Source organism: Bemisia tabaci, chromosome 4, assembly GCF_918797505.1.
Source record: "Bemisia tabaci chromosome 4, PGI_BMITA_v3".
NCBI classification, from domain to species: Eukaryota; Metazoa; Arthropoda; class Insecta; order Hemiptera; family Aleyrodidae; genus Bemisia; species Bemisia tabaci.
Window position 1 is genome coordinate 47603634 of NC_092796.1, and position 16681 is coordinate 47620314.

The 16681-nt window shown below is 35.5% G+C and overlaps 2 protein-coding genes across 2 annotated transcripts in view; both read left to right on the plus strand.

Moving 5' to 3' along the window:
• Window positions 1-16681, plus strand: part of LOC140224527 (uncharacterized) — a 219926-nt gene that overhangs the window by 51793 nt on the left and 151452 nt on the right. The gene's annotated exons all lie outside the window — the stretch shown is intronic.
• Window positions 435-11679, plus strand: eIF2gamma (eukaryotic translation initiation factor 2 subunit gamma). The gene is made up of 10 exons (XM_019061081.2): window positions 435-611; window positions 2021-2084; window positions 2417-2527; window positions 3882-4115; window positions 4947-5105; window positions 6418-6647; window positions 7569-7713; window positions 8798-8967; window positions 10542-10714; window positions 11515-11679. Exons 1-10 carry the CDS (start codon window positions 567-569, stop codon window positions 11567-11569), a joined length of 1386 nt encoding a protein of 461 aa, XP_018916626.1. The 5' UTR covers window positions 435-566; the 3' UTR covers window positions 11570-11679.

Below are 16681 nucleotides of genomic sequence, written 5' to 3' on the forward strand. Positions count from 1 at the left end.
CGCTCCTAATGAAGATCGTCCATGAGGAAAGATAGGTACTTCAGTTTTCAGCTCACAATATTTTCAGCAAAGCGAATCTCTTTCCGAGTTAGGAATTGAAAAATCCACGAATTAGTATTCGACGGAAAACTCGCACAGGGTCCTTCCTAAAGAATGTACCTACCTATATACTTAGTTAGCAATCGCTTTAATTTATCCGTGTGCCCATTGAGAGAGGGCAGCAACTTGGATTCGTCATTAACATGACAAGTAAATAATTTTGACTGGAACTTTCACAATTGCCGCAATCACAAACCAAGAGTCGTGGTTTGATAGTTTATATGCAATATCGCTGAATAATTGAGTCCCGCCATAACTGTGCGGAAGTTATTTCGCGGGCCACATTTCGAACAGTAAGAGGCTGATGCAACATCTGCGTGTAACCGGTGGTCGGTGAATCCCCGATACTCAACGTTGTCGCTTTCGGGCATGGACGGGCGATAATTTTGTAAACTGAAGTGACACCTTGACAGTTTTGTGAGGTTTCGGCCTGAATTTTTACTTGAAGATCTTCAAATTCCGCACTGATGGCGGCTCCTAAAGTGAATCGGGTCCAGGACCTTTCCAAACTAGTAAGTCTCTGTACTTTCTGTTTCCCTCGGGAAACACAGCCGTCAAATTGTCTAACCTCACTTTCATGCGCGCCTTGTTTCTTCCACATTTCCCAAATTGAATGCCTTTAAGAGTCATAAGACTCTGAAATTTACAGATGTCTTATGCCAGCCACCGTCTGTGATTAGTATCCAGCGATAAAAATTTTAACGAAGCCTCTCACTCCCAGTTTCTATGAAACCGCAGCCAGCTGTCTCGGTGCTTTGGGCAGTTGACGACAAGTTGATATTGATATCTATTATCTGTTCCACCCATTCAAAGCATCGGACATTTTTTTTTATTTTAGTCAATAATGAACTTGAAGTTTTTCTCACATAAGGAAACAATCATTTACCTAAACTGCCCCTCTTATCTCATAGCTGTAAAGATCATGCCAAATAAGTCCACGCAACTGCAGGGGATGATAGACGACTAGCAGTCTTCCACCTAGTATCAGAAGTACATCAATCAATGAACATGACAAATCATCTGTCTCACTTTGAAAGTGGGTACATTTTTTAGTTCGGCCTTTCATCTGATACTTAGTTACAATTAGTCTGTCAAGGGCTGTAGTTATCAAGAAGCTTGGCTGGTTCTCAATTTGATGAGGAATTTGATGCGCTCAGTTCAAACATGATTAAATATTTACAGTTGAAGCATTGATTTGAGTCTCCAAGCTTCACTACTGTAAATTAGATTTGGTCTTCTGCTATAATTGTCCGTGGAGCTTGAAGCACAGTAGGCTTAGTTGTTATTGTGTTGTCTTGTCGGCAAATTTAAAATTGTTATGAGTGTATCTAAGTTAATAAGCACATAATGCTTACCCATTGCACAATTACAATTGGATTACATTTTGCAATAAGGAACTACAATCTTTGGCTCTTCCATAAAAACACTTTTCTGCATAGGGAAACCGATGATTAATATGTTGTTTCTAAAATGAACCAAAAATAGTGGTTCCTCATTGCAAAATGTGGTCCAATTGTGCATTGGTTCAAAACCCAATAATGCAAATAGTATATAGGACCAACCTCTTCAGCCATTTGCTCCACTAAATTAACGTTTAAGTTAAGTATTTAGTGCTGTCTATGCAGAGTGAATGTAGACAAGGGACTAGGTTTGTCTCGTAGTTCCAGAATTTATATTTCATGCCTTCTAGCACTAATTTTCTTAGGAACTTCCTTATAGTCATTTATTTCTCAGTTGAAAAGACAGTACATCGTTTCAGAACTGATACACTTCAGTCTAAAACTTATTGCGACTTCTCTGAATTAGGTCCTGCAGAAATTTAGTTTTCCTTGGTACTAGTCCTCAAAAGTTGACTAATTATGTTCTACGGAGATGTAAAATTTATTTGCGCAGTAACTAATCTTTTAATTTTCTCTTGCAGGATATCTCAAAATTAACAGCTTTATCTCCTGAAGTGATAAGTAAACAAGCCACCATCAATATCGGTAAGAAGTTTTGACTACCAAGAAAATCTTTTAACTAATTTTTTTTGCTTGTTATTTTCAGAATACTTAAGCTCAATTATTCGTTCTTTACATCAAAATTGCTCTCATTGCTCTCACACGTTGTTATTAAATTAAAGTCCATATCAGATGTGCAGAAAATGTCTGTAATCGCAATACTCGTAATGTTCCTCTTGCGAATATTATTCTCCCAACAAATCTGTTATCAACCATTCCTGCTTCTGCAAGATATATTTGCTTACGATTTTTCCTTCTAATAAGGTAGCAATTTTTTCAAGTAGTCATTAAAGGTGTTAAAATTTTTTTTCACTCAGGTACAATTGGTCACGTAGCCCATGGTAAATCAACTGTGGTGAAGGCCGTGTCAGGTGTACAAACTGTCCGTTTCAAGAATGAATTAGAAAGGAATATCACCATTAAGCTAGGTAAGTCTCATTGTTACATTCCGGTCTTTGACATTGGGAAGAAAAATGTTCAAAGTCTTATAAAAGACTTCATGGAGGGAGACAAAAATGATTCTTGGACTCAGCAGAAATGTAAGAACTTTGCAAGTTTGCATATTCAAGAAAACAATTTAAGTGTAAGGTTGATATTTTATCAGTCTTAATGGACCGAGTTTAACAGAAAGGAACCGAGCCACATGAAGTTGAAACTGAGAAAAAGAGGTTTGAAATTTTATTCCTCCATGAGGCTCAATGTAGAAAGTAACCTTTAACCCCTCTCAACACAGACTAATTTTTTTTGACTTGAAGTTTTTGCCAAGGGAACATATATGAGTAGAAGAACTCAAAAACATTCTTAACTCAATTTTTTCGAAAAGGTGGGTTGGTTCCGTTCTGATGAACTCGGCCCTTATAACCCTTCAGCTCCTCCACACCCTGTAAAGTCACTTCTGCCTAGAAGTCAAGATTTTTGGATTCTTATCTTATCGCTGAAAGCCATTCTACAAGATTGGATACTCTTTTGCAAACGAAGAGAAATTTTGAAATCTTTGTCGAACGACCATTGGCAGTAGAGGCTCAGGAACTATTCAGTTTGCTATTTTCTTCAATTATGCAGCGTAATTTTCAGGTATACAGAGCCCTGTTATCCGTATAAAACTAGTGATAACAAGTGTCTACCTTGTAAGTGTTTCTGGCAATTTATTGTATTTTGCAATGACGTGACTGATGTGAGTAGGCCAAGTTAGTATAGTCACTAGAAGAAAAGCCAGAGATAGTTTGGTAAAAGCCTGAAATTTTAAAGGCATGCTGGAAATTTGGTAAAAATGCCAAAGTTTTTTGAGGTACTTATAGAATGTTACTTAATTTTTTGGTTGATAATAATGAAAAACAATATCTCCATCACTATTATCCTAAAACAATGCCTAATTATGATACATATCCCCAAAAATAGACCCAAATTACATTTTAGGACCAACAATTTGCAGATGCTGACATTCTGCTGAGGCGACAAGGGTTAGAAAGTATTCTGACATCATTTTTGAGCAACAAATTTTAAAAATGTTCCTTCCCGTCTTTAAGTAGGCAAAGCAAATTTAAAATTCCTATCAGTGCAGTTTTCCATTAAAATAAAAAAAGGTTTTTCAAACCATTGCTTAAGTGTGAATTTCAATATGATTTTCCTGTATTTCATACAAAACCAAATAAAATAAGGAATGCTGGAAAATTGCAGGACAAAGTAGGAGATTTGGAAGTCTGCTGGAGATCCCTGGCAATATCAGTACAACCATTAGAGTATTCAAAAAATCAAAGCTCACATATAGTGATTTTGTTACAGGTTATGCCAACGCAAAAATTTACAAATGTGATAACCCCAAGTGTCCGCGTCCTGTCTGCTACATTTCTGGAGGCTCTTCAAAAGATGACACATTTCCATGTTTGCGGCCGAACTGCAGTGGACACTTTCAGATCATTCGCCATGTCTCCTTTGTGGATTGCCCTGGTCACGACATTCTTATGGCAACCATGTTGAACGGAGCCGCTGTCATGGATGCAGCTTTATTGTTAATAGGTGAGTAGAAGCTGTTTTGTTTAAGTCAACCCTCCTCATGTATTCGCACAGATACTGTGATTGCTCTATTTGCAAGCACATAAATTGGTAGTAGGAAATAGTTGGAAACCTTACAGTGATTTATGGCTTTGAATTTCCTCAAATTTTTCATTAAAAGTGTAGAGTGCTGACAGCAAAGTTGATACCGATGTTTTTTTTTGAGCATCCTATTTTGAGATTCAATGTGGTTTATTGATTTGACATTCTTATTAACTCATCAGGAAGCAAATAAGTTTTTCTGATAAGACTTGCTTCTTTTGCGCATGTTCACCTCCGAGCACTCCTTAAATCGAGTACATAATCCTAATGTTAAAATCCGCCTGTAGGTGTTATTTCTGAAAATTAACATAAATTCACTCCCAGAAATGTTTTCCTTAATTTTTGGAAAGCTTTGAACATTAGCTATCCTGAAGGAGGAACAATTTTCCAATGTATGTTACCTGAAATTGCATTTACATGTGCCCCAAAGTAGACCTTATCAAAAAATCTGAATTTTCTATGAACCAGATGACCTTAGTATTCATGAGTTTTCTCACCAAAGTCCCATCAAACCAATTTTCAAAATCCTCCGATCATTTCAAAACTGAGAACATGCCTAACAGGTACTGATTTGATTAATCTTTTCAAATTGGAAGATATAAGCTAAACAGAAAGAAAATCTCCAAAGAGAAAGGCTCTATGTTCCGTCTCATTTCAAGATTCTTTCGTTTGTCGTTATGTATGATTTAGCTCGTCTTCATTTTCTAATTTTCTACTTCTGGCATTTATGATAATTCTGTTTTTGTTTTGCAGCGGGCAATGAATCGTGTCCACAGCCTCAAACTTCAGAACATTTAGCCGCCATCGAAATCATGAAACTGAAACACATCATCATCCTGCAAAACAAAATAGATCTTGTAAAAGAGGGGCAGGCTAAAGAGCAATATGAACAAATCTTAAAGTTTGTCCAAGGTAAAATTTTTCTTTATGAAAATTTTTCTTTATTATTTTTCCTATGAAAGTTAAAGCTAATTGTAAAAATTTTGGAAGATATTGGAAGTTTGATCCATGAGTGAAAGCTATGCAAAAGTTGGATCCCTAGAGATATGCCTCCAACTCAAAGTTTTCCTGAAAATTCACTCACTTAATTTTTTGGTGTTTAATCTTTTATGAATCAGGATCAATCTCTAATGGAGAGTAAACAGCCTTGTCGAAAATGAATTAGGTACCTGTCGTTAATTCTAAAAAAAAAACAACTGAAAATCTGAAAATTGGCATACATTCTGATTTTATCATTTTTATTCTCTCTTATTTCATTTTATTCTTTGTTCTAAAATTTCCCCCCTATTTTTGGAGAGAGTATCAATTAATATTGTTTAAATATGTAGGAGAATATTCTTGGAAGTTCAAAGCATAATCTCGCAAAATCAAGTAATGGTAATGATCCTTCAGAAAAGTGGAGTTCGTAAGAAAATCAGGGATAGTGCTAACTAAGAGATGCTCTTTTTTTGGCTCACTGTCGAAAAACTTTTTAAAAAAATTAATGTAGCCAGCTTATGTAGAGGTGCAAAAACTTCTTGATCTTGCGATCGGGTGGGTCTTGATCATTCGCATGCAAAAATTGGAAGGCCCCCAAAAATGGTATTTTGTAATGGGAAAGCTGGCAAAATTGCCATCATTCTTGCAAAACCGCAGCAAAAATCTTTTGTCTTCTGTAAAATCGCTGTATAAATCATGTGCTTTGCAGCAATTTTGCATGCACAGAGCCATAAAAAAAGTCATCTTTTCAAAATTTTTGAAGAAAGAAGGGTTTTTAAAATGGGAAGCCCAAGGACTTAGTGCACCCCCAAAAAAGCTAAAATTTCAAAGTTAAAAGCCGTTGAACTCAATTATACTAAATGCATAATATAAATATGTAGATCATGCATAGTAATTGAAGTATCGATTGCAATTTTTGTATAATTGTGCTTTTTAAATATTTTTTTTTTACCATGTGCTAATGATGCTCTCAGGAAGTCAAAAATGTTGTTTCAATGGTTAACATACGCAGTCCATGATAGTTTCTTTGCTGGCAGTATGTCTGGGTGATCCAAGATGGAAATTATTGCTGCTGATAAATGTTACCTAGTTGCTGTGCAATGCTTGATCTAAAATCGAATCTCTGGGTCGGGCCCAAGGATAGTCAGTGCATCTCATTATTGTCAAGCATTACTATCCTTTACTTTTGTTGCGGAGCAATTGAAACGATAATTGATTATATTGTATTGCTGTTTGTTTACAACAGGCACAGTCGCAGAAGGAGCTCCTGTGATACCGATTTCTGCTCAACTGAAATACAACATCGAGGTCTTGTGTGAGTACATCTCTAAAAAAATCCCGATTCCAACAAGAGATTTCATGTCCCCACCACGTCTGATAGTCATTCGGTCTTTTGATGTGAACAAGCCTGGTTGTGAGGTTGACGATCTTAAAGGTGGTGTTGCTGGTGGAAGTATTCTCAGAGGTGTACTAACGGTAAGATTTTCATTTCTTTCTCACAGGCAGATAAAGAGCTCTTTTACCGATGTTTACTCATCTTTTTTCAGAAATGTGTTGAGCCTACTGAAGAATTTGCAGGATGAAACTTCAACAAGTAACAAGTGTTGGAAATTTTTTTGACAGTTTTTTTGACAGTCCTCACCAAATTTTTTGTGTATGAAACTCGGTAGTTTTATATTACAGCAGTTGGGATTTCCCCAATAAGAATTCTCCTCATTCCAGATCACCTTGTTGAAAATTAACAGTAGAAAAATTTGGCCATGTCATTTCAATTTATCTCAAGGTTCTCAAAAGGATAGCTTTTGTGTAAAATTCTCTGCAACGTAACATTTTACTCAAAAACTTACGGAGATAGGCTTATGCTCTCTAAATTATAATCATCGTAAACTACTTGCATGTTACGGTTGATGATTCATCGTTGTGTTCAGTATCAAAGAAATCACTCAGTGATGAATCAAATGTGTGTCAAGGTGTGCAGAACTCGGAGAAATTAGAAATCATCATTATTCATTAAGATACAAGAGATCTCAGCGAATTCTCTAGAGAAGCACAGATTAAAATGAGGAATTTCCCATCTTTCAATTCTGGGGCCATTTTCTTATTTCATTTTAAGACAAATAAGGAAAAGAATCAAACAAAAATATTTTTGCGTAACTTTATGCATTTTGAGTCTCTTGGTGAACATACTTAGTTCACAATAGGCACTCATGTCTTAGTTTTACAATAATGAATTTTAATTTTGAATCTTTCAAATAATGTTTACAAACATGATCAGAAAAATGTGCAATATTAAAATGTGTCATGATCAGAAAATATCATGGTAATCCGGTTTTTTTTTTTTATATTTATATTTTTGGAATAGAACAATATCTAAATTATTTTTCATGTTTTTAACAGGTTGGCATGGAGATTGAAGTGAGACCTGGTTTAGTCTCAAAAGACAGTGAAGGCAAACTCACTTGTAAACCCATCTTCTCCAGAATAGTCTCTCTTTATGCTGAACAGAATGAACTCCAGTTTGCTGTCCCTGGTGGCCTCATTGGTACGTATGCTGACTCATTTGATTAAATCCTACTTTAAGGCAAACCAGTCTAATGAACTAAATTTTTAAAAGGGTCTAAAACTTAAATTTTTCCTCTGAGGAAAGAAAGCCTGAAATACATTGATGGTGTATATATTTCGGTTTTGGCTATTGTTCATGATGTAGGCGAGCATTCACGTTAAGAAGTTGCTGCAATAATACTTTCTTTTATCCTGATGTAGCGTCTTATTGCAAATTCCTCATCATTTTTAAATTTGAGAAGAATACTTCTATTAGTTAATTTTTAATTCTGATAAAAAACCTAACTATTTCTGGTTTCAACTGACATTCAAATCATATTTTTTTTACATATTTTTAAATCCTTAGAACTGCATCAACACCAGTCAAACAATATTACGCCAAAAGAAACCAAGATTTGTTACTCATTCCTAAATGCACCTTTCTGCAGATGGAAAATGAGAGGCAGATACATCATCTTTGAACCAAAGATATCGATACAAAAAATTGTAAATCCAATTTTTTCCCAGATTGTCACTTTTACTGTTTTTCTCATTTATTGAACATTTATTTTGGTTTCAATATAGCTCCTTAACTGAGATTTCAAATGAGAAAAAAATTGATTCTCCAAACTCCACCACCATTATCAAAAGGTTATTGGGAATGACAACTTAGTTTAACATCAACACAAGACAAAGCAAACTTTTCAAATTCTTATACCGTGCAATGTACTTACTCTGACTATGCTATACCCAAAAATCCTCCTCCTATTGCACTTATTGCTCTCTAACCACAGATATTGAAGATGAAAATTAGTCTTGATGTTAACTTTTTGCATAGAAAATCAATCATCCAAGGCCAATCATCTAATACTCTTGTTTTGACAAATCATAAGATTACTTTTCTGTCCGTCATTATTTGAAGGTATTTAAATGAAAAATAGAACTATCTGCATTTTGACTCAAGCTTCACAAGAAAACATGCATGACAGAGCCAGCCCATGCTACAATTCAGATAAATCTTTTTGATCTAAATACATCAATATGTTCATCCATCATAGAAGGTATGAATTTGTGTTGGATTTCAGGTGTTGGCACAAAAATCGAACCAACGCTATGCCGTGCTGATCGTTTGGTTGGACAAGTATTAGGTGCCGTTGGAGCCCTGCCAAAAATATTTATTGAGCTAGAAGTCTCATATTATTTGCTAAAGCGTCTACTTGGAGTCAGAATGGAAGGAGACAAGAAGGGAGCCAGGGTAAGAAAATTTTTAATTTACTTTTTAGTTTTGTATTGGTTAGCATATTGCATCCATTAGCAATTAAATGATACTAATGCGGATGTGATGCAGGTATTTTCTAATAATAAAAAAAACTAAAGAAACACATAACAATGCATTTCAGTGTCACTCACCATCTTCAGGATATTTACAAACTTGTAAAATTCACTTAAAAAACCACTACACTACACGGTGTTACAATTTAAAAACAAATATGCAACTAATTACATTTTACAGTTACAGTTTCTTCGTAATTGATACATTATAAAGCTTTCAATGCTGCCATGATTGTGCAATTTTTAACAGCATTTGCAGCGAATGAAATTGATTTACGGTCAATTTATTTCCACTTGAAAGTGAAAAATCATTCGGAGCAGATTCAGAGAAAGATTCATTGCAATTTTGGGCGGGTTACTCGTAATTAAAGAGAATTTTGTTGCAGAGAATCTCAGCAGCATCAGAAGCCTCTTTCACCTATTTACCAAAGAAGTCCTTAATTAATATTCAACTCTTTAAAATCATAATATCATGTAATATTATGGTTTTTTGTGAATTTTGTATGTTAGTAAATGCCCTGAAGATGGCGCAAGGCAGCACGCAATGCATTGATGTGTGTTCATTTAATTTTAATTAACAAAAGTTTCCTGTATTTAGGCACATTCTTATTCGTATGTATTATCAAAATACTCCTTTATCATTTTTTGTGTGTCGCTAACGTCAGTAGAGCATCCTCCACCAAATAATAACATAAGCCTTTGCTAGCAGCCATATACTAAGACTCTTTCCTGCATTTAAAAAAAAGGAAACAGTAGCCTCAACAATAAAAGTATCAATTCAGATACAATTAAAAGTAGTTATACTATTTTCCTTTTTTCTGTAATTAAGTGGAGGTATTTCAGTGTTGTAATGCTGATAAACACGGCCTGTGATGGCTTGCATAGTTTTTTAATATTAAAATACCTTTCATTGATCTTGAACTTTTTTCCTCTAATTTTTCAGCATCCTCAATTTAGTAAATTATCCCAGTGGACCTGACAGTCCTTGATTATTTGCTCTTTTTAATAAACTTCTCTTATTAGGACTTGTATCGTCTACTGACTGAGGTAGAGATGAAATGAGGAAGAAAATTTTAATCAAGGATTTAATAGTTTTCTTTTGAAAAATCATTGAACGTTTTTTCCTCTGGTATTTTTACAGTCTAAATCTTAATTTCAACCCAAAGGCTGGATAGTATAGATTCCATATCCAATTAATCTTAGTAGCTAAATTTTTAAATAGTGTAAATCGTTAACTAAAAATAACGAGTTGTATCAAAAACTCTAACTTTCAAATTACCTTGATTTTAACAAAAAGGATAAGTTTCCTTTTTGTTAAAATCAAGGTAATTTGAAAGTTAGAGTTTTTGATATGACTCATTTTTTGTTAATTTTCATTTTCAAAGTTTATAATCATTTGTTAAAGTAAAAAAAAGTGTAAATTGTATTGAATTAAAGGTTTGCAGACTGTTATTTTATTATTTTATGAAAGTCACAAAAAACTCTATTACTCAACAGGTCCAAAAATTATCGAGGAACGAAGTGCTTTTAGTGAACATTGGCTCTCTGTCGACTGGTGGTCGTGTAATAGCGACAAAACTTGATTTAGCCAAAATTAGCTTAACAAATCCTGTTTGCACAGAGATGGGAGAAAAGATCGCTCTCAGTCGGCGTGTTGAAAAACATTGGCGGTGAGTTTTTTAGCTTATTTAATTTCATATTTTTCTAAAACGGTTTTTTTTTTTTTTAAATTGGTCATCTTTTATGAAATTTTGATCTTCAGTTTTTACACCTCTTTTTGTTAAAACTTATTTTGAAAGATATTATGTAGTTAATTAGGGTGGAGCTTTTCAGTTGCTTTTTGGTCGATTTTCCGGCCTTCTTCCCCAGCCTAGACAGGCGTACTTTTTTGCGTCTTCTTGTGCAGCATGATATGTTGCTAAAGAAAAGTGAAGCATGAAAGAATGTTAGCTAAGCACACCAAAGTGTTCAAGATCGCTTATTAATCTGTATTTTACCATCCACATGAAAAGAGCCTTCATGTTGAGACGCTTCTATTTGAAATATTGACAGTATTGCATGGAGGAGCGTTTTACAAACATTTTGGCACAATAAAACTCCCCAAAATGTTAGAGATACGAGTTACGTGTTTTTCGTTTGAAACTCAAATCCTCACTTTTTCACCTACTTAGACATAATTTGCTCTGCTGACACTTCAACTTCCCGGCACATTTAGATAATTGTCTCGTTCGGATGTTCAGGCATGTACCTAACACTTCTTTACACTTTTTCTTATTGTTTATGGCTATTTTACTTTAATTTTGCTCTGTCCATAAAACATTTCGTGTCTTTGTTTTAGAAGCGTGTATTAGGGTTTTTTCATTCTGTTTAAATATCCAGGATCTTAGAAAATAATTTTAAAATGTCCCTCATGGTGTCTTCCTTTGACCGTAGCTAATTGTTGTACTAATGCTTCATATTTTTTATTCAGGTTAATCGGCTGGGGTCAGATCCGAGGAGGGGTGACGATTGAACCGACCGTCTAAGTCAAAAGATACTGGTCACCGCACTATTGGTATTTCCTTATGATAGCTCTGGATTGTATTTTTTGTACAGTTTGGTACGTTAAAATAAATAAAGTTAAAATTTTACTCAATGGCTGTTAGTTGAAGGATTTTTTAACACAACAACCGTCTATCTCTCACTAGTCTTGTCTGATTTTTCCAGGTGTAATTGGACAAATTTCTGCTAGACAGAACTACATATATTTGAGTGGAAAAGATGGGGTGTGCTCTGTAAGAAACAATTTAAAAGTGGACGTGACTCTCCTTGGAGAAATGGTAACGGGGGATTTTACATTCTACCAAATGGAACTAAATGCCAACTGCATGCGGCACTCATGAGCCATGGACATTGGAAAGGAGCGTTGTGAACAGGGCTCATGAGTAATTACGGATGTCGTCTATTACGACGGCAGCTTCATCGTTGCTCATGTCAGTGGCGCTTTATAATTCCCATTCATTCTTACAACCCTCGAATAACAAGCATACCCCTTCTTTCCCATGTGTCTTAGGTTCCGTTTAGCAGAAATATGTCTTATTCATTAAAGTAATGGAGAGATCCTTCTCAATTAACAATTGGACTGCACCAAGCGGACCAAAACTAAAATACATCAGTCATTGCCAAATTGCATCAAGATGATTTATTTTTTCATGGGAAAAATTTAGTCTGTATCCTCTTTAAAATTTCAGAAAATTTCCTCTGTGATGGGAAGCAAACTCTCTAAAATTTTAAAAAAATCCTTATAACCGTTCTCAAGTTAAAATAGAATTCGTCCAATGAAAGTCAATAGCCGATGTTCCTCAGTTTCTCTCTACTTGAAATAATGCAATTTTAGGTTGGATCACTCTCAAACTATCAGAAACTATTTTTCATCATTTTTTTTGTGATCCAATAGGGCTGTCCCAAGATGTTGAATATCTTTATTCATTAAATTTTTTTGAATTAAAGTTAATGAGTCATCAATCTCCAGATATTTACAAAAATGCTATGAATTCTATCTGATGCAGAATAATTTTACTTTCGATAGAAAAAATGCATTCCTCTTGAAGTTATGAGGTGCTCAGAGCAACAAAGCTTAAAAGCAATCTACATGAACGATAATTAATACTAAATTTACATACTGAAAATGAGAGCCAAAAATCGGATTCATTGGTTGTTGCTCAACAGTCGTAATTTTGTGAATCAAAAGTTTGTCCTCTTTAAATTATTTTTGACCAACTCGTAACTAGTGGGCGCGGTGTTCTCAGCATCTTAATATGCTTGCCTTCACTGTGCGTTAGTAGGCAATATCTTGACTTTTTGCGTTCGAAATCAAGTGTTTCAGTCTAAGTAGCTCAACAGTTCAGGTCGAATCAAAAGTGCTTTTAAATATTTTCCGTATTGCTTTTAACATTTTTGTACACCTAGACCAAAACTATAGGAAACTAGAGTTTGTGCTTGCTCTACCTTCACTTCGTTTCGTAATATAGAACCGCCTATCTCTGGCTTATTAGTAAAGGCATCTATCTGCGCAAGCTGTTCGTAAATGGAGCCAGAAATAATGGAGCCCATTTGATAGATGAGCATCTGATTGTGTACAAAGTCCAGTTACACTCTTAATGCTGCTGGGCTGAAGGTAGGTGAGTACAGCTTGACCATTCAGACATTGCCAGCTTTTCTCTGATAAAACATAAATTCTCTGAAAGATTTTTTTGTGAGTTTGAATTTTTCCAAAAATATGCTCTGTATTTACTTTAGAACACTTAAAAATTTCATGGAAAAATACCTACTGATAACTATTCTGAAAAGAAATGCCTGTCTCAGAACAAATTTGGCATCACCTCAATGTCTCAGGCAAACACTTTCCAAACACTTGACTGATCCCATTTAAAGACTCAGCTTCTAATTTCAAGTGCTTGATTAAAATTTTGGTTCAAGTTCGTGTTGATGACACTAGATTAAATATTCACTATTACAAGAAGGTTGATAGGTATAAGGTATTGCTATTTGCGTTTGGAGTGGGTCGAACTCAGAAATAAAAACAATTTTCATTAACTGCACTGATCCGCTTTTTTGATTCGGTATTAGACATCAAAATGCCCATGATCTCCAAAAATATTTTTAGAGGATTCATAGAAATACTACTTAGTCTTTTTGAAGTCGCCAGTTGATCTTAATGTCAGAAATTTAACACGTTATTTACAATATTATCTATTTGTCAGATGATACATTATACATACAATATCATCATAAATTTTGTACTTTTGATTCCAAAGGTCGACGTGACTCTCATTGATTGAGCGTTTTAATTTGTCAACCATTTGATTCCAGTGTAAACTGTAAATTCTAATTTCTCTCATCAGTTGATTTTTGAACTTTTTAAACACGTTTCATTAAATAACCATTACATCCTATATCCGTGAGAACTGAAACACTTCAAAATTTACATGTTTCCTCGTCACTTTTCGATCTTTACATATATTTGTTACCTACGTAGGACAGGAGCCTAAAGCTTACAGGCATCCGAAGATCAATTTAGGTCAGGGAAGGGAAGAAGTAGATGATGAATGAGGGATGATTCCAGAGAAATAAGGGTATACCAATGGCCAAACATACACCCACTTCTTTTGTGGACTTTCCACTTTTCCCGGGTGATGTTATAGAGATGCAGCTGTAAGGTCATGTACTCACATTTTTCTGACATTTCCGCTTTTTCCTCAAGTTATATCAGAAAAATGTGGATATATGGCCGTACACCCAAATTTTTCGTACTTAGCCTCATGTAGGTAACACCCACTTATTTCCTACCCTCACAAAAAATAATCTGAAGACCATATACACAGACAACATTTCAGGAGGGAAAGAGCAGAACACGTATAATTTTCACCAATATATTTACCAGACTTCATCGTGCTCTAGTTTCGCCATTATACCTAGAAAATCATAGACGTGGATATTCATATTCTTTTGTTATATTCCGTGCCAATTGTTTATTTTTGATCCTCGTAGAAAAACCACTCATTTGTAAATACAATTCTAGCTAGAGCTCACTTCGGCAACGCATTCGCTACTGCAATAATGTCAAAAAAAAAAACGACTCGCCCAGCGTGCATGGAGGCTCTTTCCATTTAAATCTTCCGTCACAGTCTTACGGCGCAATGATACAACTATTTGAACTCTCCGGAATGCGTGCGGTATCACGCCCATTTGAAGGCGTTTTCAAAACAGCCAAGTTCCGATATCTGAATAATCGATTTGCATAGTTCATCGTATTTTATTTCCATTTCTAACCACTTGTTTAATTATAATCCTCCTATAAAAACCACCCATTTGCTAAATACAATTCTAGCTGAAGCGCACATAAGCGCATTCATGACTGCAAAAATGTTATTGGAAATCGAATAGGCCAGCGTGCATGAAGGCTATTTCAATTTTTATCTTCCGTCGCATTTCTAAGGCGCAATGATACGACTATTTGAACTCTTCGGAATGCGTGAGGTATCACGCCGCATTTGAAGGCGTATTCAAAACAGCCAAGTTCCGTTATCGGAATAGTCGTTTTGCATAGTTCATATTATTTTGTGTCCATTTCCAACCACTTGTTTATTTATAATCCTCCAATAAAAATTACCCATTTGCTATATACAATTCTAGCTGTAGCGCACTTCAGCTATGCATTCACCACTGCGAAAATGTCAAAGGAAATCGACAAGCCAGCGTGCATGAAGGCAGGCCCGTCACAAGGGGGGGATACTGGGTCCCTGGTACCGGGTCCGGGTCCCGGAGGGGCCCGTGTTACCCGTGAAAAACCACTACGAATTCACATGGAACCCTTGTTTCGTAAGAAAAAGTGAAAAATTTACCCTAAAAATTTCGCAAAAGGTGAATAGATTTTCAGAAACACGCTGGGGCACTGTAGAATTCTTCTTAAATTTTCAAAGAAGTATATTTCTCGGAAAATTTCTATCTATTTTCAAGATTTTCAGTACAGAGGGATATTTTTAGTAACTGCGTTTCATTTTCTTCCATCGTCAGATGCTGAGAGTCTCCAGTCTGGGCATCCTCGACTTCAATGGCTCATGGCTCGACTCCCTTGCCATAGACAATCGAAGGGGGAGTCCAGGGGGCCTGGCCCTCTTAGAACTGAAAATAGCATCATATGCCCCCCTCCCCCCCCAAAAAATAAAAATTTTCCAGATGTTTTGAATGCAACAATTTGCAAATATTTTGTGCTAAAAGTATAAAAAAAAAAAAAAAAAAAAAAAAAAAAAAACATAATTATTCCGCAGAAATTGATAGAAAAATTCTTTATGGAAGCTTCAAAATGCGTCCGATTAGTCGTATAAATTCTAAAATTTCTGGGGGATGCCCCTCGGACCCCCCCCCCCCCCGTGCTTGGGGCCCGGATCTTAAAACTGGTACCAGGGCCCGAGATGGGATGTGGCGGGCCTGGTCACGCGATGTGAGGAGTCATTTTGGCGCTCTTCGCAATGTGGAATGTACTTTGAATATTCCTTCTGTTTACTAGTAAAACAAAGAAGAATATTTGTTTAAGCAACCAAAATAGCTTTCACCCTCTGTCCTAACTTATTCTAGGCAAAAATTCAAGGAGTTAAATAAAGAGTCAGACTCAGTAAGTTCAAAGTATTTCGACTGTGTGTATTGAGGAATGACAGGATTTATATGATACAGATAATACCTACAAAATAAAATTACCTTTACATTTTTACAGAAATTTTCTCATCCTGGTGAATAATTAAAAGGAAAAACAGGCGGCGGAATGAGACAGGACTGATAATAGGATTTTAAATTGAGTAATTTAAGTATATGGGAACATTTTGGCTATCGTGCATTTGGGAACAAGATACGTGAACAATCTTTTAGTGTGATTTTAATGCCATGTTGCCAAACACAGGCCTCTGGAAATAACATTCATAGGTATGCATGGAGATATGATAATCTTGGAACGGCGAAAAATCGGACATGACTCGGTTAGAAAAATGAGTCATTAGTTAAATGTGGTAGGTAGTTCGTCTGTCATTTGATGGATGCCTGCCATTCCTAATATATTAGAGCGCCTTCAGTTTCGCATGATACTGTGCAATACCTCTGGTGTG